The sequence below is a fragment of the Bombus pyrosoma genome, linkage group LG12, assembly GCF_014825855.1.
Source record: "Bombus pyrosoma isolate SC7728 linkage group LG12, ASM1482585v1, whole genome shotgun sequence".
Classification (NCBI taxonomy): Eukaryota; Metazoa; Arthropoda; class Insecta; order Hymenoptera; family Apidae; genus Bombus; species Bombus pyrosoma.
The window spans coordinates 11,947,089-11,972,837 of record NC_057781.1 but is presented as its reverse complement, the minus strand read 5'-3'; the positions used below and the strand labels follow the sequence as shown (position 1 = coordinate 11,972,837).

The following is a 25,749-nucleotide window of genomic DNA, read 5'->3' as shown; positions in this document are numbered from 1 at the left end:
ATTGAATGAATTTATTTTACAAGCATCGTAATCTGCATTCTTATATTACTTACATTATCGCCTTTTGTCTCAATTTTATCTTCATTATCCATTTACGGAAACACGTACAATATAATATTTGAACGAAATCGATGTTCAAGTAATAGAGACGCTACTGCCATCTATAGCTCACAGTATGTATGTATGTACATACGTACGAGAACATCACGGAGATGAACATTGTTTTACCTTTATCCTTGAAACGTTATACCTAATGCATTTCATGAAAATCGTAATGAACTGTATTTGAATTCGATAAACTGTCGTCTCATTCCTATTGGCATTCTTATGGGTTCAAATATATATATATATATATATATATATATATATATATATATATATATATATATATATATATATTGTATTATACACATATGCATTCAATTACAGCAAACGTAAAATAACACTTATCTATGCTCCTATATACATATGTATGTAGTAAAGAAATATTGTTGATGGAATTTTTTAAACAAGACCATTAAAAATAAACCAATACGATTACAGGCACTATATGTAGTGCGGCAAATATGCAGAGATTCAGGTATTCAACCCTGACCGCCTTTCGTGTCTTCGACCGATATAGCTCGCACCGCACCCTTCCCCTACTAACGAATCATTCTTCAATTTTTCTTTTTAGTATTTAAATTTGCTATAGTAGAAACAACAATGGAAAGACTTCTGTGAGCTGCACATCGTTTAGACGAATGTGACAATTTTTATTTGCGTGCGAGTAACGAGCTAGAACAAACAAAACGTTGTATAATAACGTTGTATAATGCCAGATAATATGTTATAAAGTGCCGTTACTCGTGCGTATTTGTACAACTTTTGCATCAATTTAACAATGAAATATAAACGATAAATATAAACGTTAAAGCGTCTATCCCTAATATAATTTGTTGATCGATCGAACACGTTTTATAGTATTTATTGCTTGAGATATACTTCAGATGTACAACAAATGTCGAACTTGATCGAGATATCGATCGATGGATACAACACTTTTCGACGTTTCACTAACATGGTAGTGTCGATTCATTCGACTCGTAACTTCGTTCACGTGTGTACGTCTTCAATGGGCCAGAAGTATTTTGAGGTTATGTATAATCTCACAAGGCGATATGTATTTCATTTTACCAAGTTGGACGTAACGGTTGATACAGTGCAATGATTTTGATGGATTTTTCGATCGTAAAATGTCAGACGTTACAAGTTTGAATAATATATCGATAGATTATAAGAGGAGGTATCTCTATAAAACGTGATATCGTTGATTATTGATATTGTATCTTCGCACGAATCATCGTACAAAACTCAGATATGAAATTTTGGTTGTTTCGATTACATAATTACGGTGTATGCCGTAATTTGAAATTACGGCACTTTGGGCATGCGATTTTGCATAGCAACGCTGAGTCGAACAAAGCAAAAGCAGATCCAAGGATTCTGGCTCTCAGAGATAAATTGCTGTATTGTGATTACTTGGATTCTGGAAATGTGAAAATGGGGTTTCTAAAGCGGAAGAAGTTGGAGAAATTGAAATTTAACTACGAGGAAATGCAAAGGTATGAAAAAATTGCTTACAAACCTACTTACAGTATATTGCTGAACGATCTAATGGAAGGTAAAAATAAGATCGTCTATGGTCAAGAAGAAAAGAAAACGGAGGATAATGATTCTGAAAAGGAAACTGTAGTAAAACGAAAGCCTGTACACATGCCGTACGAGATGGTCGATTCGTATGAAATAATCGATTCGACAATATCGGACGACACTAAAGAAACGAGTTCGACAGTATCAAACGAAGAATACAAGAATTTGTACGAAAAGTATTTGGAGATGAAGAAGAGCGGTTTGGGCGAGCTTAGTTTCAAAGATTTTATGAAGTCTATGGAAGACGATGACGATCAATCGGATACGGACGATCTGCCAAATGCAGAGTTGCGGAAAGTTTCAGATACTTGGATGTCCGATTACGAACAGTTCGACGACACTTTGGTCAACGTGAATTGTTACGGTACACCGGATCCTAATTCGGAAATAAGTTGTATACCGTGCGGTGGTTGTGGTGCATTATTGCACTGTAGGGATCCAGCGATCCCTGGATATTTACCGTCGGAATTGTTTTCGTTTAAAAACGACGAAGACTTGAAATCCATGACATGTCAAAGGTGTCATTTTCTAAAATTCTACAACACGGCTTTAGAAGTGAAAGTATCGATCGAAGATTATCCCATGTTATTAAGAGTGATCAAAAGTAAAAAATGCGCCGTCATACTGATAATCGATCTGACCGATTTCCCTTGCAGTATTTGGCCCGATCTGAAGAGTATTTTGCATCCTTTTACTCCTATTTTCCTGGTTGGGAACAAAGTCGACCTGCTGCCCATTGATAGCCCGTCATTCCTCGAGAACGTAAAACAATGTTTAGTAGATACCGTGATCAATGTAACCGGCGTAAAGAGGGAAAACATTACGCACGTGCAACTTACCTCCGCGAAAACTGGGTACGGCATAGAGTGTCTTATAAATAAGTTGCAGTACAAATGGCGTCACAAAGGTGCGTAGTATCTATCGCGTCTCCTTCGTCCTAACGAGAGAAATCAAAAAGAAAGTTGTCAGCGTCTAAGATACGTATTTATTTAGGAATTGCTAGTTTCGGTGATTACGCCTAATCGTCGATATGTTTCAGGTGACGTTTATTTGGTTGGTTGTACAAACGTTGGCAAATCTTCCTTGTTCAATACTTTGTTAAGTTCTGATTATTGTAAAGTACAAGCTATCGATCTGGTGCAACGTGCTACGGTGTCTGCTTGGCCGGGAACTACGTTAAACTTACTCAAGTTTCCAATTTTAAATCCGACTGATGAAAAACGTTGGTTAAGAACAGTAAGGCTTACCAAGGAGAGGTTTTATAGGACGCAAGAATCACATTACAAGAACTATCAGTTTAAAATGACGAAGGATATAAAGTTTGCGACGTTAGAAGGTAGCTGAGCAATTTGAACGTATCATCGTGAATCCTCCTCGAGTTGTTCGACACCTTACGTTCGTTCGAAAGATTTTTGTTTGTTCGTTTGTTTGTAGAGCACGTTGGTAAAACGTTTACCGGGAGATCGTTGAAAGACGCGAGTGCAGATCCTTTTTCCGAAAAATCGTACAAGACAATGCTTAGAAAACCCGTTTTAGACGAATCTAGACCAGAGTACAAACAGAGCCGTTGGTGCTACGATACTCCTGGTACTATTCAGGCGGATCAAATACTAAATTTGCTAACGACCGACGAACTGTCGCTAACGTTACCGCAAGAAATTATCACACCGAGAACGTTCATGTTTAAACCGAAACAGACTGTGTTTGTGGCTGGTTTGGGAAGGTTGGACTATCTCGAAGGAAAACACTTCATACGGTAATTAGTATATTCTTCGTATCTCGAAGATACGTACACGATACATGCGAATGTTACGCAGAGTTATCGGTTATTAAACTTGAAATTCTTTTGTTCTCTGCCTTTGGGATAGATGCACGCTGTTCGCGAGCAAACATCTGCCTATAACGATGTGTTATACCAACGATGCGGACGAGATCTACGATCGATTGTTGGGGACGAGCGCTTTCCTCGTACCTATCGACGATTCGGAACGATTAAAAGTATGGCCAAAATTGAAGCCGAAAGAGATTAGAGAGATAACCGGTGTGAATGGCGAGGAATCCGTCGCTGACGTTGTATTGTCAAGTATAGGTAGATTGAACTGGTGAACGATAGTCGCAGCGGTGAATTTTGTCGCATTTCATTTAATCTATTGTAATCGACAGGTTGGATCGCGATCACGCCCTTGGAAAACGAAAGCGTCTCATTAAGAGCGTGGACACCCGAAGGTCGTGGTATATACTTGAGATGCCCGGCATTGTTAAAGAAATCGGTGAGTCTTCGGGGTGCGAAGGTGCATGGTACCCCGATGTATTTGTTGGGTCGGCGAGTATACATTAAACGTTGAACAACAACTTGGTTACGCTGCGTTACCAGCATCATCCAGCACTTTATTATCACGTACGTTTACACTGAATGTCTCGGTTCTGTGTAAGTACATAATTTTGTAATTAACTATTGCGATCTTTTGCGAGAACTTTGCTCCTTTTCCCCCCTTTGTCACGCGTGTGCGATGTAATAAAACGTTGTCTCTTTGTTTTTCTTCTCTCTTGGTAATTTCATTTCACTAACGAAAATGGTTAACAACAGGCAATAGATCTTGTGCGTTTTACTTGCTATCTTTTGTCGTGCAACGCGACTTTACCTTTCTCTCCGTAAGATGGACGAGACGTTGATCGTAATCCTCTGCAAAAATAAGAACAAAGAGAAGAAGAGAAAGAAGAAGAAAAGATTGGAAGTAGTTGTGGGAAACGTTGGAAAGACGATGGATCGCGCTACGCGCACGATGAACTTACGTAGAGATCTGTTGTTGCGATATCGAACGATCCTTTTGCGGATGAGCGGGATTGTCGGGAGAGATCCCGCCGCATTCGTTGGAAAAGTAACATTTGTACTTGAAACAGACGGGGCAGCTGTCGAAGATGTGTAGGTTGCCACAAACGGAGGATGCCCGGTAGTATCTTGGCGGCACATCGAATTCTGTGTCGGTATCGGTATCAAGGTAAATATCGTTCCGACACTTTGATCCGTATTTCATCGGATGGTAACACTGATCGGTCCGGGCGAGTTCGCCTTCACACGAGTATTCTACGTGGTTACACGGATCGTTTCGACACTGTGTGCTGTAAAAAATCGAAATTTTACAAAGTCGAGATCACGATAAGCATCGTAGGTAATAAACAAGCAAGGAAGAGGGAATCGGTAGTATACTTACAGACGGCAAACTTGATCTTTCGTCTTGGTTCGACTATGACAAACCTTCCTTTGCCTGATGATACCTTTGACGGGTCGTTTCCTGTGAGCGTGGGATTTTTGCTGAAAATTACGATCAGGTGGAAAGATGAAATAGCGTAGCCAAACGTGACGTGAAGTAACGCGAACATAGCGTTTTACCTTGGAATCGATGGTTTTCGGATTGACGATGTACGGCCTGTCGAGGTTCGCGTCGTAAATCGTTTTCACCTCTTCTATCACCGTTTTCGTGGAAATTTCGATTTTAGGCGCTATAATACCCTGTTGAAACGGTTTGCCTTGGAATTAGTTTAACGGAGAGCGTGAGTATTACAGTCGGAGAGAAGTGATACTAACGGGGAAATACTTGGTCGGGTCCATGAGCAGATCGACGTCGACTCCGGGCAGCAACCGTTTGCAACAAGTTACCGGATAGAGAAGATCGGCCAAACTGGTCTGAAATGTAGCCAAAAGGATGGGCTGGTTGCACGGACTAAGCCATTGTATCAATTCCGCGTAGAGAGATTGTTGCTGCAGAATCCGTTGCAAGTCTGTCAAAGCAGCCAGCCGTGTGAAAGTTTTCTTAAAGTTAAACTCGTTGTGAAATAATAGTGGAAAAATCGGTGATACTCTGTGAGATTCTAGGGTGGAACCAAAACTGTTTATTCGCAATGCTATTTTTCCGTTAGGACATAGCCATACACCGGGACACGTAATCTGAAAGAGGTTATTTTTCCAATTAGTTCGATTCGAAGACCGATCGGACGTTGGACGACTCTCGGATGATGACTACTTACGGCGTGTAATTCCAGTCGTATCTTCACACAGAAACCCTTGCCCGCCATGATCGCCGCTGAGATAGTTTGGTTCGGTAGCGAGCGCGACTATCGAAATATCCGCTACTTATCTGAAGATCATTTTCTTGAACGGCGGTTTCAGCAGACGGAGGGAATCCGTGAGGTGGCGAATCGGCGGGATAAATGACGCGATCACCTTTTTATCGGTGTGTTTTTGGCAAACGTATTCTCGGAAAACGAAGTGTACGGCGTGCAGAGTCGATGTGCTGGCGGTTGTGTTCGGTGGTGGTGGTGGTGGTGGTGGTGGTGGTGGCGTTGGTGGTGATGGTGGTGGTGGTTTATGGTAGTGGTTTGTGGCATGTCGACGCGGGATCGGTGTGGCTCGTTCGTTGCCAGGAAACGGAGTTGGCACAACATCGATATTGAATTTTATCGACGATCGCGACAAACGATAGCATAGCCGCGTCGTTTAAACTTTGAAAGGTATTCCTAGAAACTTCTCGGTCGGTAAACCTCTTTGAACGTGTCGTATTCGAAGCTCGTTAGCGATAAAATCCGTTTGTTTTCGGGCAAACGACAACCTTGGATCCTTGGTTCGAGGTATCAAGGGTTCCGAGAACCAGCCATACCTATGAAATTGCAATCGTTTATATTTCCGGATGTAGCATGTATTTCCAGGGCGTACTCCATATTGACCGTGGATGGCTTGAACGCGTAAATATCCTTCGGTGCGAGGACCAGTCGTTTCGAGATCAAATCTACGTACTCTCGTCGAACCTCGGAAGCCGGGATTGCGTCGTGTTTTGCGTAAAACTTACCGGTTAGAGGTTTCGTACGCGCGATAGCTACGAACTTTTCTTGCAGGCGAAAGTACTTTTTCTCCTTCTCGTATCGCTCGGTATAAAATCGCAGTTTCACAGGGTTCATGTCGCTTTTATCCGTCCGTCGGCCCGTGCGAATTTCGTCGATTCGTGCGGAACGCGCTACTGGAATTTTTCGTACGCGGAAAATTGATCGGCGAAACGGCGCGTGAGAAAAACAAACGAACGGACGAACGAACAATGAAACATCGGAGTTTAACAATGAGCAGGCGAACGATGCTCGTTCGAATAGCATGGTTTATTTTAAAATACGAGTAGAAAACGCATACATAAGAAGCGGAAGACCGTGGCTAGTCAGTCAGAGATTCGCAGCAAATACCTGCAACGTTTTCAAGGGATCTCGGAGAGATACGACCAGGATAAAACTTGCTCCGCGAGAATATAGAGGGGAAACGCGAAACGCTGCTCGAGACGCGTTTCAGGATAACGAATCCCGTTAAATGGTCAACGAAAATGCGAGAACGTTGCGCGTTTTCGTTGACGATTTAACGTTATTCGACTCGCAACTCGCTCGTTACTTTCGTACAGCGTTCACGTTTTCGCGACAGTCCGGTAGCTAGAGTATCTAGCCGTTCCAACAGCTACGTATCTCGCGTCAGCCTTAAGCTTCAACTTAACTTACAATTTTATAAATACTGCAGCCAAAACCGCTCGTAACGACATACACGCGTTTACGAGGAGATAACACGAAAAGAAGAGAAAGGAGAAAACGAGTACGCGGTTCGTTGGATTATACGAACGTCGAGTTTCTCGGAAAAGATACAATTTACGTGGCAACAACATTTTTCAAGGCACACTTTTATATAATATAGTCGTAAAAAGTAAAAGCGACGACGTCGATGTAACAATAACGATAAGAATAATAACGACGATAGATATGGTCATTGTGACGATGGCGATGGTGATAATAGCGATAATAGTAACAGCGATGGAAAACAACTATTGCGATGTCGCATTTTAACATTTATTGAGTAAAGATGAGAGAAAAACGCGAAGTTGGGAGAACGGGCGAGACATTTGCTGTAACGAATATGGACCGAGCGTCCGACGTAACGATCGTAACGTAACGTCGACGAACACAGCGGGCAGACAATGAAATACGTTTCGTCGGTTTCGAAGGAAGACGAGACGGGATGGTTTTAGGCCGTTGGATCGTTTCGTAACGAAGACGAGAGGAGACGAGCGTTCGGTAAGGTCGGGCAATTGCGATTGCGCTCGAAATCCTACGTCGATTAAATAAATAGACTAGAACGAGGTCGTATCGAGATGGTGGGAGAAATAAGATGTTGCGTCTGCAACGCGGAATAACAGAGTATTTTCTAAAACGAACTGTCGCAATGACTTTGTTACGCGTATACCGTAACGCACGTAACCGATTCTTGGGCGAGAAACGTGGACGATAACGCTGGAATCAATGCGTGCAACGAACAAATGTAGCGGGACGTTGGGTGCGCGAGTGAAGCGTCGTCGCGCGAATTGGCGAAAACGAGATTAACTGTGGTCGTTGGCGCAACGGCTCGTCGTATCGGCGGACGTGGAAAGCGAATGTTTCGTCTGGGTCGTACGTTCGCCTTTGCTCCTGGAAAATCAAAGGAAACGCGATATTACAAGCGTCGATGAACTAAGGGGGAGGAGGAGGAGGAGCAGGAGGAGGAGAGACGATCGATTACCTCCTCTGTTCCGTGGATCGTTCGTCGCAGGAAGCGGCTGAAGCCGGATCGGTATCTTCGCAAAGCTCCAGCGTTCTCGCGTTCTCCGTGCAAGTTCTCCGTTTCGCAGCGTTTGCGCGTAGATCTGAATTTCCGTTGTAGTAGCCGTTCTCGCACCTGGTCGGATACTCGCTGCACGTCGGCGACCTCCTAGACGGCGAGTAGTCCGCGGAGCTCGGAGATAACAACTCCTCGTAGTACTGGACGGTTTTTGGTTCGGCAAGTCCGATCGCGTACTTTCTCGGTAGAGAGGAGTAGCCGAGGCTGACAGAGTCGTTGGACAAGCTGCAAGCAGAAGGTCTGTACACGGTGGCTAGATCCGGATCCGCGGTAAAGTCGGCACTGTGATATCTCGACCTGGAGGCGGACAGGTCGAAGGTCGGCGACCTGAGATACCTTCTGAGAGGATCGTAGGACGAGGAGAGTACGACCGGGTGCTCGGTCGGCGACTTGAGGTCTGTGACGTAGCCGGTGTCGGAGTAGCGAGCGGCTCGGTCGAGCGATCGATTGCGACGATCTATCGCGACACCATCCTCGCTATAGAAACCGTACCTTTTGTCCGTGGCGTACCTGTTGCCGTTGCCGCCACCACCGCCGCCGCCGCCGCCGCTGCCACCGGTCTTCGAGGTGACCGCGGAAGCGAATCCGGCATATCCGGTTCCGTATCTACCGCGATCCCGGTGTTCGCGGTGTCCGCTGAAGCTGAATTTTCTCGGTAGCGTCGCGCTACCGGGCAAAGCGACGCCCGGCGGCGGAGCCGTCAACGACGGCCTTCGTCTATCGTTGAACCGCGAGTAGAAGCTCCGTCTGCGTATTCGATCGATCACCGACTCCGAATTGTCAGAGTTGTCGTTTCTGGCGTACAACGAATGGGACGGAGACGTGGGCGAGTGCAAGTCCGGCCGCGCGTGGCTCAATTCCGCCGAGCTGATCGACCACGAATCGAAGCTCTCGGGATCGTCCATCGGCGAAAGAACGTCGTTCGGATAATCGGTGCCGGTGACGACGGCAGTTGCGCTCGTTATTGGCCGGTCGTTCTCCGTCGAAACCTCCGAAGGAATCGCGCTCGACTTTCTCTCTTCCGGAGGAGCTTGCACCGCGTTCGCCGCCGATTCCGCGTGGCTCTCGATGATCTTGGCGCACTCGGTCACCTCTCTCTTCAGTTCGGCAACGTCTCGCGCGCGCAACGGCTTGTCGACGAGCGTCTTGTTGCCGGCGATGTTGGCGCGATGCGTCGCCTTCGACAGACATTCCATCAACTTGCCGGGGAGATCTTGGTTCGTCGCCGACGACGGGGAATCGGATTTCGGCGAATCTCTCTTGGGCGTAGCGTTCCTAAACGAGTGTTGAGGTATCTTGGACAGATCGAGCTTCAGATTGTTCCTGTTCGGTCGTTGAGACTCCCGCTGAATTTTCGTCGGTTCGTCGTTGTTGGTTTCCGTCTCGACCGTTTCCTCCTCGGAATGGTCGTTGGCAGCTCTTTCCTCGCTCTTGTCCGTCGATTCCGTCCCAAGTCCGTTTTCTTCCGCGTTGCCGGCCTTCGCGCCAGCGGTCGCGACTTTTGTCTCGACCGAACTCTTGTCGCAGATACCGGCCACCTTTTTCTTCGTTCGAGGTTTCGCGGGTTTCTCCTTTCCTTCCGACGTTTTATCGGCGTCGCCGGATTTGTCGTTGGATTTGTCGATGGATTTGTCGTTGGATTTGTCGCCGGTCCCACCGCCGGAGACCGTCGACTTTTTCACCACCTTCTTCGTCACTCGTACTATTCTCTTCTTTTTCACGCCGTCCGAATCGTTGCTTTCCGACGTTTCGCACGTCTTTTTCGTCGGTTTTGCCGTCTTCTTCTCCGCGTTCTCGGATCTGCTCGGTTCCGTGGACGAGGCGCCGTTCTCCAGCGAACACCGATTCGCTCGTTTACCCCTGTTGCCCGGGATCGCCATGGATCTCTTCTCCGTCGATCTTTTCTCGTCGTCGTTCGACTTTTCGCGTCTCGTATCCGTCGATCCTTGCTCCGCGTCTCGGTTCCAGTTACCTCTCTCGCCGGCCGATTCTTTCTCGCGTGACGCGCTCCTCTCTTTCGCGGTCGACGGTGTTCCGTCCTGCTTCGGTCCCTCCTTCGACGAGAATCGCCTCGAAGATTCGCACGAGGAGACGCGTTTCTCCGGCTTGTCCGATTTGTTCGTGTCGCCGATCTTCTTCGTGGATTTGGCGTCGACGTTGGTGACCAACTTGGTCGGTATCTTGCTACCGACGGTAGGAGCGGTGGTCGCATCCTCGACGGATGTAAGATCCGCAAGCACCTTCGGCGGGCTCTTCTTCAGCTTACCGAGGATCGTGGTCTGCGATCGCGTGCCGTTCGCCACCTGTTTCGGATCCACGGTCTTGAACAAACCGAGCACGGAAGAGACTCTGCTCTTCGGAGAGTTTCGCTTCGGGTTTTTCGGCCGGGAGAGATCCTCGACGCTGCTCGCTCTTTCGAGGGTAACGCGTTCGTTCGAGGCCGAGGATAGACGTCGGTCGACCGGAGGCGCGGATCGCTCCCGCGACGCTTCGTTGCCGATCGTTCGCTCGTCGCTCGCTGCCGATTTCACCGTCGTCTTCTCTCGGCCCGACGCACGCTGCGCGTCGTTGCACCGAAGACTCTCGAGCTTCTTCTCCAACGAGTGGAGAAATCCGTTTCGCGAATCTTCGACCGGCTCTGTCGTTTCCGTCGCCGTTTCCCTTTCCCGCGAGCATCGTTCCCTTCTCCGACAATTGATCTCGTTCTTCAGTTCCTTCTCCCGTTTCTTCTCTGTCTCGACGCTGCCTTCTCGGCTCGTTGTGGTCGGCACGCCGGTTTTCGACGCCGCTGCCGCGTCCTTGTTCTCGCTTTTCCGCTTGATGAACCGAGACTTGCGACGTTCGTTCTCCGCCGCCTTCTGCGCCTCCTTCTCTTTCGCGTAACGACTCTCCTCTCTGGGCGTATCGAAAAAGTCCGGCCGTAGGAATCGCGATATCCGGCGTTGCTTCGACTTTTGCGGCTTCTCTTTCTCCTTCTCTACGTCCGTTTCCCTCTCCTTGTCCCTGGTCGGCTCGTTCTCCGATCGGCTCGCAGCGGTCTTGAAAAATTTGCTCAGCAGCGACCTTTCCGGGACGAGGGTTCGCGCCACGAGATTCGCCACGTCCTGCGAATCCGCCAACGATTTTCGCCGGTCGACGGCCGCGCTCGGCTCTCTGGTCAACGAGCCGGATCGCAGCCTCAGGCTGGGGATACAGGTTCGCCGCTTCGAGGTTGCCGAGACTGCGGGCGTTTCCGCCACCGAGATCAACGATCGTTTCTCGCATTTGTCCGTGTCTCGGTAGCTGGAGGTTAGATTTACGCCGGCGGATGAGCCCAAGTTCTTCAGTTTCGATTCCCTGATCAAGTTTTCCGCCGCTAACAACCTGTTCTCCAAGTTTCTCGACGAAGGATCCGACTTGTACGCGGGCTTGTAGTCGACCGCGTTGTTGGCGCAAGACTCGGTCGGCGAAGCGTCGTCGTCCAACGGGTTGGTGTTCGAGTCGCAGGCGGAGGTCGACGCGTACTCCGAGATCGAGCCGCTTCTATCGCCGGCGAACGCGTCGTCCGACGTCTCTTCTTGAATCTTGTCCGTACGATAGGAACGGAAGCTGTCCTTTCGCAGTCTGCCGGTGCTGGCTCGACCACCGCCAGGTTCGTTGTACCATCTGCCGAGATTGCCACGCGCGCCCGTGTCCCTGGGAAACGTGGAGAAGAAGGAGGAACGACCGTGCGGGTGGCGATGATCCGCGAGATCATCCTCGTCGTCGAAGAGACCGACGACGGTGCGACGGGGCGAGGCGAGCGATCCGGTTGCCGATTCCAGTAGGCTGTTGGTTCTCCTAATGGCCCGCCGATCGCTCGTCGATCGGTGCTTGTACTCGGACTGGTCGGAAACGGTGGAGACGGATCGGTCGACCGCCGCCGCCGACGACGACGACGACGCCGCCGCCGCCTCGGACGCGTCTCTCTCGGCCGAACGGGCCCGGCCTTCGCGCGAAACGGACGGCGATCTCGTCAACGATCGTCTGGTTTGCTCGATCAACGTTCTGCCCAATCGTCTGGTCAAGCTCGGCGTGAAGCTTTGCTCTAACGATTCCTGCGTCTCTTTTTTCATTCGCGTTGCTTCCGCTTCTACGTCTTCGCGTGCTACTTTATCTGAAAAACAAACCTCCGGATGACATGTGTTCTCGGGCCAATCGTCCAAAGTTTCGCCGTTGTCTTTATACGGGAGGCGGATAAAACACTCGGACTTTCTCCATATTTACACTCCTTTATTTCTACATACATGAAATTTCTTCTTTCGTCTCTTATAAAATTTCTCGAAAAATTAATAAATAAATTTTACCGATGAAAGAAAGAAAGATAGTGAGAGAGAAACGGCTCCAAGGCCACTGAACCGAACGATGAACGAGTTTGCCCGCGCGCGGCGTATCGTAACGCGATAAAGAGAGAAGAAGGAAAGGAAGAGAGAAAAAAAAAAGAAACGAACAACCCGATTTTTTGATCCGGTTGTTTCGATCCAACGTTACATGGAAGGTGTCCGAGAACGATCGTCTCTCTGTACCGTTATGTCGTCGCAGGAAACGAAATTGAAAAAGAAATAAAAAAAAAGAGCAAAGATAAGATGGGGCAAAAAGGAGGCGAAAGGACTTGGAAAACGATACGAAACGTACGGACGAAACGAACGAATCGAGGGACGGACTGATACCGAACGCGCCGCTAAACGGGCAAAGGCGTCGATAGTTCGATGTCTGGCACTTTCGGGGTTTGTACAGTGTAATCGGTACTGGTGTAGCGATACCATCCCCCTTTCCAAAATGTACATCGACGAGGATGTACGGGCACGTACCACACGCGCACGCACACGCACACGCGCACGTTCACACGTATACACGCGTCAGGCACACGCGGATGCGTATATATATCTATCTATATATTTTTATATAGATACATAAATACATACATACATACATACATACATACATATATGCATACGTACATGGGTACGTACGTGACATACGTCTCCAAGTATATCGACACGAGAAATTGTCAAGAGTAAACTCGTATACTCGCCGAACGATGACATGCAGCATATGAGGCTTTCTATGTGCGTACGGACACTAGGTTATAGGTTTTTTTTAGTGGATTTCAAGAAATCAGAACGGTATTTGGAGATCGCGATGGTTGGCTTTGCGAATCCATTGCGAATGCATTGCGAATCCATTGGAAGCTGACCGGTTGGTGCGAGCGGCGTTAAACTCGATTTAAACGTTAGAGCGACTCGCGCAGGATTCGCAAGATCAACGATTTGGCGGTCGAGTAACATCGAAATAAATACGTATGTCGTGTCGAGCGACGAAAATCAGAACTCGTGAAATGTGTAAACTCAAGTCGAGGATAATGCAGAGTGTACGGTATTAAATACGATATGATAGCGTTATCAAAGCATGCTGAGAACAATGTAAAAGTAATAAAACGTTGTTATTTAAACTCTTAAAAACACAACAAATATCAGCCATCTCAAACAAGGGTTAGCTGCTTTCGCCTCGCGGTGTACAATTTTTCCAAGTATCTTTCCTCTTAACGGCGTAAGTTCTCGACGGTACACAGCGGATACGTGGTCTCGCGGAGATCGATCGATCCATCCATCGTTGGTGTTCGCGCATCGAGCGATCCTTCGTCGATTGCCACGCGTCGCGACAGCCAGACGATGGCGTATTTCTTGAAAAGACGACGCGGCGACCCGGTCGATGGATCGAATAATCGCCGGGCTGCGTCCGTCGAGTGGCGGAAACTCGCAAAATCGCTTCCACGTCTTCTCGTTCAGCAGCGTGCGTGCTCGATCGACGCGAGATCTTGCTTCTCTCCGGCTCGGCTTTCGTTTGTCACGCGGCGCGCGAGACGAACGCGACCGCGGTCGAGCTACGACGAGCGGAGCGCGGCGGTGACCGGCGTGATATCGCAACTTCGATGTTCGGTAGGTGTGCAGAGTTTGGCCGAGTGTCGCGCAAACATCGGAACGTCGGCCGCACGTCGCTCGAACGATCGCGAACATTCGCGTGATCGATCGTGCGGCAACAGAGCGACGAGGTGACGTTCGTCGGATAAAAGTGTGCTGGCATAGTACCTAACTTGCTTTGCCTACTGGGGATTAGCATCCGCCCGCCTACGTAGAGTCACTCGCACGGTCGCTGCAACAACCGTGAGAAAAACACCGTCAATTACACCTATTTAGACAAAACGATTCTACCGTGATTTTCCAGCGTATATTTTCGATGATCGGTCGGCACCATCGCCACGGTTCCTTCGTTGCCCGATCGACGAAAGAACGATGCCACCTTTCCACCATCTTTGCCGATTAATCGCGCGAGAATTACGAGGGTCGCGTGGAAAATGGCCAATTGGGCGTTAAGCGCGATCTCGAACCAACCACCCGATCGAACCGCGGAAATACGAAAATACGAAACTACTACGCGGAAATACCAAAGAAGAAAGAATTTCGACTTTCGGCTGACGTTCCTCTCCGCACGTTTCCGAGCGGCGTCGCTTCGCGCGGAACAAACTTCGCGTTAGCGACGGTTTGTAAAAATCGGTTACTCGAGCGATCTCGTCGGTTCTGGCATCCTTCTTTCCATCGAAATGCGCCCCCTCCCTCCCAATCTCACCTCTCCTCACCGTTTTTCGATCTTACGGCCAACTTTGCTTTTCTTCGATTTTCTTTTTCGATCCAACGGCCGTGACGTTACGAACGTGCGGTTACGAACGTGGTACCGAAGAAGAAAGCGAAAGAAAGAATGCGCAGCCGATTCGTGCGTTACGGATCGAGGTTTCGTCGATCGAGAACGAAGCAACCGTGGTGGGACGGTGCGCGTATACCGAAAATATCAACTCTGGAATATCTCCTCCGATCGCTGATTGAAGAGTCGACGATAGACTGAAGATGCGAAGTAGATGCGTAAATTTTCATCAAAGATGGATTATTATCTTGGAGAGTAATAGAACTGAATTTCCTCGTGTGTTCGTGTATATGGGTAACGTGTGCAATCATGCTTTAAAAAGTAAACTTTAGCGTGACACTGAATAAATTAAAGAAGAAAAGTGAATTGCGGCTGCTCGTGTTAATGGGATAGTATGTAAATCAACAACATCGCAACTCGCTACTACTGCGTGTATTACGGGCTTCTATATGTTAGGCAAAGTACGGCGAGTCACGTCTGTGAGTAATTTTAATGCTCAAACTTGTTCGAACGCGAGCGGAAATTAATCGTTCGATGCTTGGTCGCGTAATCGCGTGCCTTCGGTCTGCGTTCTATCGCGGAAAAAATGAAGAAAAAGAGTATGAGAAAAAGAAGAAGAAGAAGAAGAAGAAGAAGAGGAAAGAAAAACGGAACAACAGGCAGGTACCGTTTGCAAAGAACACGGTGCAGACATGCGCTTAGAAAACTGTATCTCGTTAGCGCGCTTGTACTTTGCGCAACGAAGAAGCCGGTGTAAGCCGCCACCGAAAAAAAACCGGTGCTCTCTCGTCCAAAATTCAAAAGGAGGCGCGCGCGAGTACCGGTTACGTTTCGATCGGCCGACCTTCTCGATTTCGCTATACGCGTCGCAAATCACTGAAACGTTTACCCACCTGTGCCAAACACGAACCATATATATCTTTATATATTTCTAAACGAGGTTAGTATCAAATGTTGCAAAAACATCGTCAGGCAAGAACATCGGAAAAAAGATACTCGACGGAGGAAGAGAGACGAAAAGAGAAAAGAAAATGAAAAAGAAACGGCCAGGGGAGGAAAGATGGACGATCGACGGAGAAAGCGGGTTATAGAGAGCAAGAGGATCGTGGGAGGGGGGGAGAGGGAAGGGGGAGGGCGGGGGTGATGGGCAAAAATAAAGAAAAAGATACGCTCTGTCTATCAACGACTCGACAACAGCTAGGTTGTACCAGAAAATGCATACCGAGTAAACGCATTCGGCATTTTCTCGTACGGCTTGCGATTTCAACCAGTGACAAAATATATCCTCGTTAAATGTATCTTATCAAACAGATAACGCTGCAACGTTTCCTCGCTTGCATCAGACACGAGGTGAGAAATATCTGGCGTCGATCGTTGGCCCGATCGACGCAAAGTTACGAGAAAATTTTGACACTGGGTCGAATCTCGAGCCGCGTGAACCGTTTGTGATCCGGCGATCCATTCGACGATCCGTTCGGCGATCGTTGCTTCCATCGAAACTCGACGACGAGCAAGGTGGAGGCATGGAACGCAGAGGGTTCACCCTCGATTGGATACGAACGATTCATTTCGCAGCACGATACGGTTTTGTTTTTGTACGGTAAAATTTGTAGAACGATCGTAGAATAATCGCTGCAGGTTCTCTTACCTCTTGGTAAAGTGTTACTGCCGACATCGAATATCGTTTCCCTCGAAGCATTACCATGCGATCCTGGACTGCTCGGAGTTCCCGGGTTCGACGTGTTCGCGCAATCTTTCCTCGAGAGTATGTCACCCTCTCGACCGAGCGAATGCCTGAACTGCGACTCCGACAACCGCCTAGGTTCCAAACAGATAAAACGTTTGCGTGATTTCCTACGGATTGCGAACGTTTGCTTTCACGCGCGTTCCATCGGTCGTTGCTCGAAAGACGCTATTCTTCCGATCTCGTCAACGTAACGAAACGCAACCATTCGTTGGCTGGCTGTTGGAAACGGCCGAGATCGCCCGAAAAGCCGGCGTTTCGAAAGCGCGGCTCCGACAGCCAACCTTTCGTACCGACGACGAGTCCGTATATACAGCGGTATAGCGTATAAAAAGCGTGAGAGGCAAAAGTCGTTTGCAGAAACGTTGCGTGCGCGCGTCTACTCTGTGCGCGTTTCGAACGGCGAGGAGAACGGCCGTTACTATTACAGCGAGCCGATACGTTCAAGATAGAATACTCGTGATATATTTTGCGCTACCTTCTAAAATAATCGGCATAGACTACATTGTTCTAAAGTTGTTGTAACAATTGGACTCACGTAGTCACGGTCCTCGTTTCGACATACGTCTGGTAGCTTGCACAAACAAGCGTTAAACCGTTGTCATTAGGTATCCTCGACATTTCAGCAATCTCGCGCGAGAAAGGGAGAAAGGGAGAAAGACAGATGGCAAAGAACGGCTAAACGGCATCGATAAATTACCTCGACAGTGGTTTGTTTAGACCCCACAACGCTTGCGACGAATTGGATCCTAATCTTCCAAACAGGCGGGAACTTGGGAAGCCGGTGGTACGATTGTCGTCCACGTTCAATCTCTGTGTCAAGCTTCGCACTCTGGACAGCAGAGTGGAGAATAGATTCTCGGCGGTTAACAATTCGAATCCATCGTCGTCGTCGTCCTCGCCGGAGGACAAGCTGTCCACGTGTTCCGGTGGCTGTCTCGACGGCCGGGAGCTTCTCAATCGATGCATGTGCCGTTGCAACAGATCCTCGCTGTCCCTACAAGCGACGAAAACGCGTATCATCGACTCCTTGCTATCGATCGGACGCTCGAACGCGCGTCGAAAGCAAGAGGACTCGAAACGAAGAGAAAGCCCCACCTGTGCAACGAAGAGAACGGCGATTCATCCTCGCTGGCATCCGACAACAGGGAGCTCATTCTTCGAGGTCTACCAAATCTGGAGCGGGGCACGTTGGCGCTAGACGGTGTGCCACCGGTTTTGCTCTCAGGCTCCACGCTACCGGATCTGGGGGTCACGTATCCACCGCCTTCCACGGCGATGGGAATAATATATTCTCGTGGACTCTTTCGGATCGGCTCGGGACCAACGGTCGATCCGAGAGCGCTATCGGTATCCGAGTCTGCGGTCGATTGACGAGACAACGAGCCCGACCGCTGCGAAACCGATCTTTGAGGCATCGGCGGTGGCTTGGAAGGCGGTGGCGTGGTCGACGAATGTCGCGACTGCCGATGATCCGCTTCCATCTGTCATTGGAAATCGTGTATCGAACGGATAAAGAATTCACGAATCAGACGTCGCTCGAGTTGCAGCGTTCAATACCTGAATCGGAATTATCCTCTCCTTCGGCGCACCGCTCCTCGGTCTGCTTTCCGGTTCCAAGCTGGAGCTTCGATTGGTCTGCGGTACCGCGGCTGCAACGGGAAATGCCACTTCTGACCGTTGCGTTCGCAGTTTCTGTGGCTGAAACGCGTCGATCTTGGCCTCGAGTTCGGACTTGAACGCGAACGGAGCTTGGGCCTTGTAAGGTTTCGCATTCGTCACGGAGATCTCGGCTTTGCTCGTCTTTCGTGGTCTGGGTAGAGTCGCGCTCTTTAGAGTGATTTCCATTTTGCTGGACATTTTTGGTTCCTCCGGTTCGTCGTCGTCGTCGTCGTTGTCGCCGTCGTCGTTATCGTTGTGGAACGCTTCTGTCGAGATCTGAAAAAATTCGGTCAAATGAAAGCGCGTGCACGGTTAGAACGTTTTCGTTCGCCGATCTACCGTCGATCTTACCGTCGATCTTACCGTCGCTCGTCCGTCCGCGTCCGCCGTTTTCTCATCGAACGAGAAGTTGGTTTCGGTGGGTGTCGTAGTCAAGGTTTGCATGGTGGAACGCGAATCGTTCGTACTAACCGATATCTTTGACGCAAGTTTCTTTGGTTCTTGGCTCGTGGGCGAAATTGGCGGAGATCCGTTTATCCTCCTTTGCATAGGTGGTTTTCCAATCGCACCACTTATTATGTCGATAGCCCGTTTTTTCGCCTCTTCCTTCTTCTTCTCTTCTTCTTCGTTTTCCTCTGCCTGCTCCTGCTCCTGCTCCTCCTGTTCCTCGCGTTCGATTCGCGTTGGCTTCGACTTGTCGTTCGAATTTTCGTTCTTCTTCGTATCCGTCGTAGGAACGTCGATGATCATTTTGGACGCGACGCATTTCGTAGGCGGAGGCGTGCCAATGGAAGAGAGACTGGCCTTTCTTTCGAACACGCGCTTCGCCCCTCCGACGTTCACGCCGGGTATAAAGATCTTCTTAGGTTTCTCGTTTTCCACGTTCGACGCCATCTGATTGAACTTCTCCGCGGTCTCGAATATCTTGGAGCGTCTCCTTTCGAACGTCTTCGCAGGAGCGTCTCGCGGTTCGTTGGAAAGTTCCGAATCGAGAGAGAGCGCCTTCTCTTTCAGCTTCTTAAACTCTCGTTGAGTCGCCTCGAGGTTGATCGACTCCTCTTGACCGGCGGTCGACGACGTTCTCTCGAACCTCTCGTTTCCGGGCAAAGCCTTCTCGTTCGATGGTTCGAAGGCGGGACTCGCGGAACACGCGATCGTTTGATCGAGCGCCATCTCCGAGCGTTTCGACGATTCGTCACGGTGTTCGTCGTCCAACGATTTCGCTTGGCGTTCATCCGGCAAGCGCTCCTCGTCGTGATTAGCGACGGCGCGGTCTTCCGTCGAGATTCGCCGGGATTCGTCTACCGCGTGTGGTCGCTGTTCCGGCTCAAGAATCATCGGCGTTTTGCTTCTCTCCTTGCTCGGTGACCTCTCGCTACATTCTTTGATTAATTCTAGACAAGCTGCCGTAGATTCGATCTTGTTCAAGTCGACGGTCTTGCTAATAGGAACGGTTACCATTGGATCCACCTCCATAGCTTCCTCCGTGATCGAGTTTGGAATAGGCGCCGAGTGATGCCTAAAAGGGGGAAAGAAGAAGAAAGAAAGACAGAGTAACGAACGAGTCAAACGGGGTGGACGTTGGCGCGACGAAGAGGCATCGTGTCGATTACCTGGACGCGGATTTGTACATTCTAGCTTCGGGTTCGTCCCGCTTTTCTTTCCTTCGAGATCGTTCCTTCCTCTTGGCATCGGCGGCAGCCGTTTCGTCCATCGACGGCGTTGTCTCCAATTTCCTTTTGGCGTCGCCACCGATCGGAGCAGTCCTCTGCTCCTCCTCGATTAGTTCCCTTCTTATCCGTCTATCGGAACCGCTCTGATCCAGTTCCATCAAGCTGCCGACGGAATGGCATCTGGTAGGTATCAGAGTTTCGGAAGACACGTTATTCGGAACGTCCGCCGCGGCTGGCTGCTGGTCCCCAACGACCAGTTTCTCCGCGCTCGCGGACTGTGGTACCAGAGAGAGCAGCAAGTCCAATCGAACGGGAGTTTGAGCCGCCAAGTCCTCTGCAATGTCCAAGCAATTTTGCTCGTAACCTTCGTTCACCCACCAATGCGTGCAAATCCTTTCGATGTCGGCTCTTCTGGCGGGACAAACGGTCAGCATGTCTTTGATAAGAGGGGAGGCGGCTGGAAGAAACACGGGGATTAGTGAAAACGCGTTGACGCTGCTCCAAGACGGAGAAACAGCGAGCTACGAGGCAACACTCACGCGACGGTTTCTTAGGTTCGAAGTAGTCCGACTGTGAGATCTGTTTGACTAGTCGTTTGAAGTTGGACCCGTCGAAGGGCATGGCACCGTACACCAGAGTGTAGAGAAGAACGCCCAAGCTCCAGCAGTCGACTTCGGGGCCGTGATACGGGGTACCCTTGACGATCTCGGGACTGGCGTAGAGCGGACTGCCGCAGAACGTGTTCAACAGTCGTTGCTCGTCGAACACGTTCGACAAGCCAAAATCCGCGATTTTCGCGTTTCCAACCTGATCTAGCAATATGTTTTCCAGCTTCAAGTCCCGGTGACAGATTTTGTGCTTGTGACAGTAAAAAACTGCGGTGGCTATCTGTCGAAATATTCGTCGAGCCTCGTGTTCCGTCAGCACCTTGCGCTCGCTCAAGTAGTCGTAGAGTTCGCCACCGGCTGCGTACTCCATTACCAGCACCATCTTCTCCCTGTTTTCGAACACTGGAAAAACGCGATCGACGTCAGAGTTCCGATCTCTGGAAGAAACGAGACCAGACCAGACCAGACAAACCCGTACCTTCGTATATGTGAATAATGTTTGGATGTTGAACGCTCGACATTATCTGAATCTCCCTTCGTATCCTGATCAAGTCGGCTTCCGTTTCTATCTTGCATTTTTTAATAGTTTTTATCGCCACTTCTTGCCCGGTTTCCTTGTTGATGCCCAATTGAACTTTACCATAAGTACCTTGACCGAGCTTCTTGATGATGTCGAACCTGAGAGCAAGAGGAAAGGAATACGGATTGATTCGCGTGCTCGTGATGTCTGCAACGCGACTACATACTACTATCTCATCATCTCGCGTTATGTACGTTCCAGCAAGTATTTAGCGAACACGCGAATCTTACTGCCCCCTCCCCCAATCGTCTAGAATCTCGGTCTTCTCCGCTTCATACCTCTGCTTCAATTTCCGTTTGTGATTGTGAAGTCGCACCCCGCCCGTGCTCTCCATTCCTCCCATTATGTTGTGTATACTCGCCTCGCCCACCACCATTTTTTCTTATTTTTATCTGAAAACAAAGCGAGTACCGGTGTAATATCGAGTACAACAGACTTTTAAGGTTTAAAGAGGAGGAGGAGGAGGAGGAGGAGGAGGCGGTGGTGGTGGTTCGTTTCATCAGCCGTTTCCGTCGATGCACGTTTAGTAAGAAAATTCTAGGATATCGAGTGTCCGCGTTGAAAAAGCGGTTGGAACGGTGTTGTATTCGCGGTGCGAGACGCACACGATGGATCGGCAACGAGGTCGTATTCAACCGGACTAGAAAGAGATGGGGAGGGTGGGGAGAGAGATATTATTTTTTTTTTCGAAAGATGACTCGTTGTTAGGGTCGACCTCCAAGCTGGGGGTTCGAGGAGGAGGCTGAATGCCCGCGGTCTCGCGATCGAGGATAACGGCAAAGAGGCAGAGTACGATTATCGGATTTACGGTGAAACCGAGAAGGAAGGACAGACGGACAAAATGCGGTGAGTTTATTTTCGGTTGCGAGACGCCGGCGTGCGTCTCTCCCGCCGATCAACGGCTCTAGCGACGCTTACCCCCCCGACGACGCACGCTCGTTTCCTGTCCGCGCTGCCTCTGCGCGCTGCCAACCGTATTCCAACGAATCCAGTCGAATCGAATCGATATACGATTTCATCGAACCGAAATCTCGTTGTTTCTTCTCCGTTGTCTGCAACGACCGGCTACGCGGTCGCAGAAAGACAGCGAAAGCGAAAGCGACGCGCAGGTATCTCTGCATCGTCCACGACAGAGTACGGATAACAAGTAGAATGGTTCGCGATTCGAGGACGAAGGAAAACCTAGAAAGGAGAATGACGATCGCGAACGAAACGAACGAAAGCGAAAAGCTTGGCTCACTCTTGGCCTCCGTTTCCAAGCGAATTCCGCTTTGCTTCGCTTTGCCTGGCTACCTCGGTGAGTAACCTCGATGCGTATACCTTTGTGTCTTTCCTTCCCCGAACAGCGTACGAATATTTTTCGAGGCCCACCTTGACTTCCTCGCGGCGAGCTCGTTTGGCTGATCGTCACGCAGAAGCCACGCCAACACGCGTGCCAAACCAGAAGCAGCGTAGCTTTTCACGGAAACGACCCGACCGCTCTCTCGCTTTCCGTCTCTTTCCACCGCTAGATCGTCGAGTCTGACTCCGCGATTCGCGATCCGTCAGCAATTCCATTATCCGCGTAATTGCGAACGACGGAAATCAAATTTTTCGAATCGGTGAATTTCTTTTCCAGCAGCCGATACCAACTAAAGGGCTCTATACTAAAGGATTATACGGACACGAATAATGAAACAAATAGAAGAATCGTGGCGGGTCGGAAGGGAACACGTGCCCGTTGAAAATCGCACGCGCGCTCGCGCGCGCATACGTAGTCTTTCTCGTTCTCGATATTCGATCGTGGTGCGTTTCGATATTTTTAGCGGGCACGTAGACCCGCCGCGTGGGCAGACCAGCTTCAGGGCTGATGTCCTAATGACTTCCATTTCCCCTTTTTCTCTGTTTCTCCGCTTCCTGGCCAAATCGGTGGTCGATCGCCAACGTTTCACGATCGAACGGGAGCAGCGTTCGTGAAACGAGAGGTCGACTGGACGGCGGAAAACACAGCTGGAGATGGCGATCCATTCGACGATCGGATGGACGCGACCCGAACGAACGTTCGTCGCGCCGAACGATTTCGATGCAGCGCTAGTAGGAACGATGTAGCCAGGTCATGATAATTTTTACCTCTTATTTATAGACCGAGTCTAAAATATCTTCTGTCAACGCGCGAAGTCTGAAAGAACGCGAGATAAATTCGACCGAGCAATTAGAAATAAACGCGCGCGGCCGATCGCACAGCCGATTCGCGCGGCTTCGCGGTGTCGTATCTTCCAAATCCGACTCGCTCTCTTCTACCTTTTTCCTTCTTTCTTCGCTCTCCTTCTATCCTCCTTCCCATCCAGTTTACTTCTTGCTTTTCGGCGAAATTTTTCAAGTCGGCAAACCTGCTAAAGCGGAACTATTCGCGCAAACTAGAGGGTCGACGCGCGAAGGCGCCGTTTGGCAACGATCGCTCGAAAAATTTGCCAGCTTTGATTTTCTTCCCGCGACCTCGAAACGTCGACGATAAACCGTACGAGCACGCGCGCCTCCTTCTAGTTCCTTGTTACGTCTCTTCCGATCCTATCGCCCCTTTCATCTATTTCAAATCGGTGCTACGGATTGCGAATCTTCGTGCACCGCACTGCGCCTTCGATCTCGTTCTCGTCTCTTCGAGCTACTCGTCGTCTCTCTCCGCTCCGCTCCGCTCCGCTCCTCTCTCCTCTTTTTCCCCAAACTTTCGAAATTTCGAACGCGATCCGCTACAGTTTCGTATCCGTTGCAAACGCGTTAGCCGTTATATTAGCCGTTTGCCCGATAATCGTTTCACCATTAACAGCCGTTTGCGCTCACTTTCAGTTCGTCGACATTCGCTACGAACGACCATAGAGAAAGCAGCGCGAAAGTGCTTCTCGAAACTGTTCGATATACGTAGAATGTTTATCGGGCCGGAGGATGTCGTTTGAACGTGACGTCATCCGGTGGCTTGTATGGCATCTTGTGATTCACGTATTATTATTATTAAAACCCTTATTATTCCATCGCGCGACTCGCATTGCATATATGAATGAATCTCTGTACGTTGGTCGTGGGTGATTGTACGCGTGGATCGCAATTTCTCGCGACAAAAGTTTGAGTCACCAAGAATTAATAGACTACTCGGTGAATTTCATTCGCGACCATCTGGATCTATGCTATTTCTGCCCTCGTAAATCTTTCGTGGTATTACGTTAAACCCGTATTAACGAGGAAAAGAAAATTATCAACAGAAGAAAGAAAGAAAGAAAGAAAGAAAGAAAGAAAGAAAAAGAGGACAGAGAGCCGATGTAGGGAAAGGACAAAGCGTCCAAAGTGGACAACGTTCGAAGGAATCTCGAATAAAACGTCGTGAGAGGACAGAGTTGCTATATGTTCTCCGACAAATTGCTAAGGTCAGGATCGAAATCGAATTCCGTGAGTCCGAGTGTACACGGTGAAACTCGATGTAAATATTGTCGGTAAGAACGAGACGGTAATAGGTGATAGTATCGGTAAATTCATTTCCCGATGCGGGCAATAAGACGTATCGATTGACGCGAGAATCGTTCTATCAATTGGGTTAAATAAAATGTATGTCACTGTGTGCGTACATGTATTTGTGCATCGTATGCAACTAAAGCGCGTAGCGCGGTATGTAGGTTCCTGGCGATAAAAATAGCATTCTGATATTTCGAAGAGTTCTTTAGGAACATCCGTTAATTATTTCGATCGTTATCGTTCGCTATATAAACGTAAAAGGAAACATCGAGTGGACGTCATACCGAGATAATACAGTAATGAAAACGAGAGTGACGTCGACGTCGTGTACGACGATCACGACCACAATCACGACCGCGACCACGACCACGATCGCGACCACGATCACGGCGATCACCACGACCACGACCACGATGACGACCACGACGACGAAGAGTAGGACAACGACGATGACAACGGGCTTTCCTTCTTCGTTATTGAGTAATCGAAAACGCCCACGATAGAAAATCGACGCTTGTTCGTAACGTTTCAGTTTATTCAGGATTAATCGGCATAGACGTTCCTTCTTCACACTCATATTCGTCGATGGAACGAACGAACGCTCTGAATGAGAATCGACACTCGGGTAGAGTCTAAAAATAGCGAGAATTTGTACCTTACAGTGAACTCTGGAGCCAAATTATCCTCTTTTGCGGCTGCTTTACGCTCCCGGGGAACTATACGAAAGTTACACTATTTACACTGTTATTATCGTCTTTGCGGTGACTCCGATCACTAAGTCTCTACGACTTTTGAATTTTTCTGAGAGATCGTGCACGTTCCTCGTTTCCATTTCATTTTACCAGACATTTTTCGCGTGACGATACCGCACACAGTTCATGCGCTGCCACCATCTTTATTTACTAATTTTGGACTTG

The 25,749-nt window shown here is 48.9% G+C and overlaps 4 protein-coding genes across 10 annotated transcripts; 1 reads left to right on the top strand and 3 right to left on the bottom strand.

Moving 5' to 3' along the window:
* Positions 1–660: 660 nt before the first annotated feature.
* On the top strand, positions 661–4,235 carry LOC122573490 (nitric oxide-associated protein 1). Its single transcript, XM_043739902.1, has 5 exons — positions 661–2,599; positions 2,732–3,028; positions 3,127–3,448; positions 3,561–3,781; positions 3,856–4,235. The coding sequence occupies exons 1-5, from the start codon at positions 1,360–1,362 to the stop codon at positions 4,035–4,037; spliced, it is 2,262 nt and encodes a 753-aa protein (XP_043595837.1). The 5' UTR covers positions 661–1,359; the 3' UTR covers positions 4,038–4,235.
* On the bottom strand, positions 4,050–6,668 carry LOC122573495. Its single transcript, XM_043739912.1, has 6 exons — positions 5,719–6,668; positions 5,279–5,638; positions 5,084–5,203; positions 4,905–5,005; positions 4,486–4,812; positions 4,050–4,375 (listed from the first exon to the last, which is right to left on the bottom strand). The coding sequence occupies exons 1-6, from the start codon at positions 5,764–5,766 to the stop codon at positions 4,306–4,308; spliced, it is 1,026 nt and encodes a 341-aa protein (XP_043595847.1). The 5' UTR covers positions 5,767–6,668; the 3' UTR covers positions 4,050–4,305.
* Positions 6,065–6,834, bottom strand: LOC122573504. Its single transcript, XM_043739930.1, has 2 exons — positions 6,404–6,834; positions 6,065–6,347 (listed from the first exon to the last, which is right to left on the bottom strand). The coding sequence occupies exons 1-2, from the start codon at positions 6,832–6,834 to the stop codon at positions 6,188–6,190; spliced, it is 591 nt and encodes a 196-aa protein (XP_043595865.1). The 3' UTR covers positions 6,065–6,187.
* Positions 6,819–25,749, bottom strand: LOC122573486. Of its 7 annotated transcripts, XM_043739898.1 has the most exons (14): positions 25,488–25,748; positions 21,631–21,744; positions 21,251–21,450; positions 20,704–21,174; positions 20,105–20,621; positions 18,843–20,010; positions 18,390–18,767; positions 17,928–18,313; positions 17,530–17,826; positions 17,368–17,403; positions 16,734–16,903; positions 8,705–12,503; positions 8,270–8,593; positions 6,819–8,178 (listed from the first exon to the last, which is right to left on the bottom strand). In XM_043739898.1, exons 2-14 carry the CDS (start codon positions 21,726–21,728, stop codon positions 8,091–8,093), a joined length of 7,932 nt encoding a protein of 2,643 aa, XP_043595833.1. In that variant the 5' UTR covers positions 21,729–21,744; positions 25,488–25,748; the 3' UTR covers positions 6,819–8,090. The 7 variants fall into 7 exon arrangements, with proteins under 7 accessions (XP_043595833.1, XP_043595831.1, XP_043595828.1 ...); XM_043739896.1 differs by having other exon boundaries at positions 8,270–12,503; positions 18,855–20,010; positions 25,488–25,749; XM_043739893.1 differs by having other exon boundaries at positions 8,270–12,503.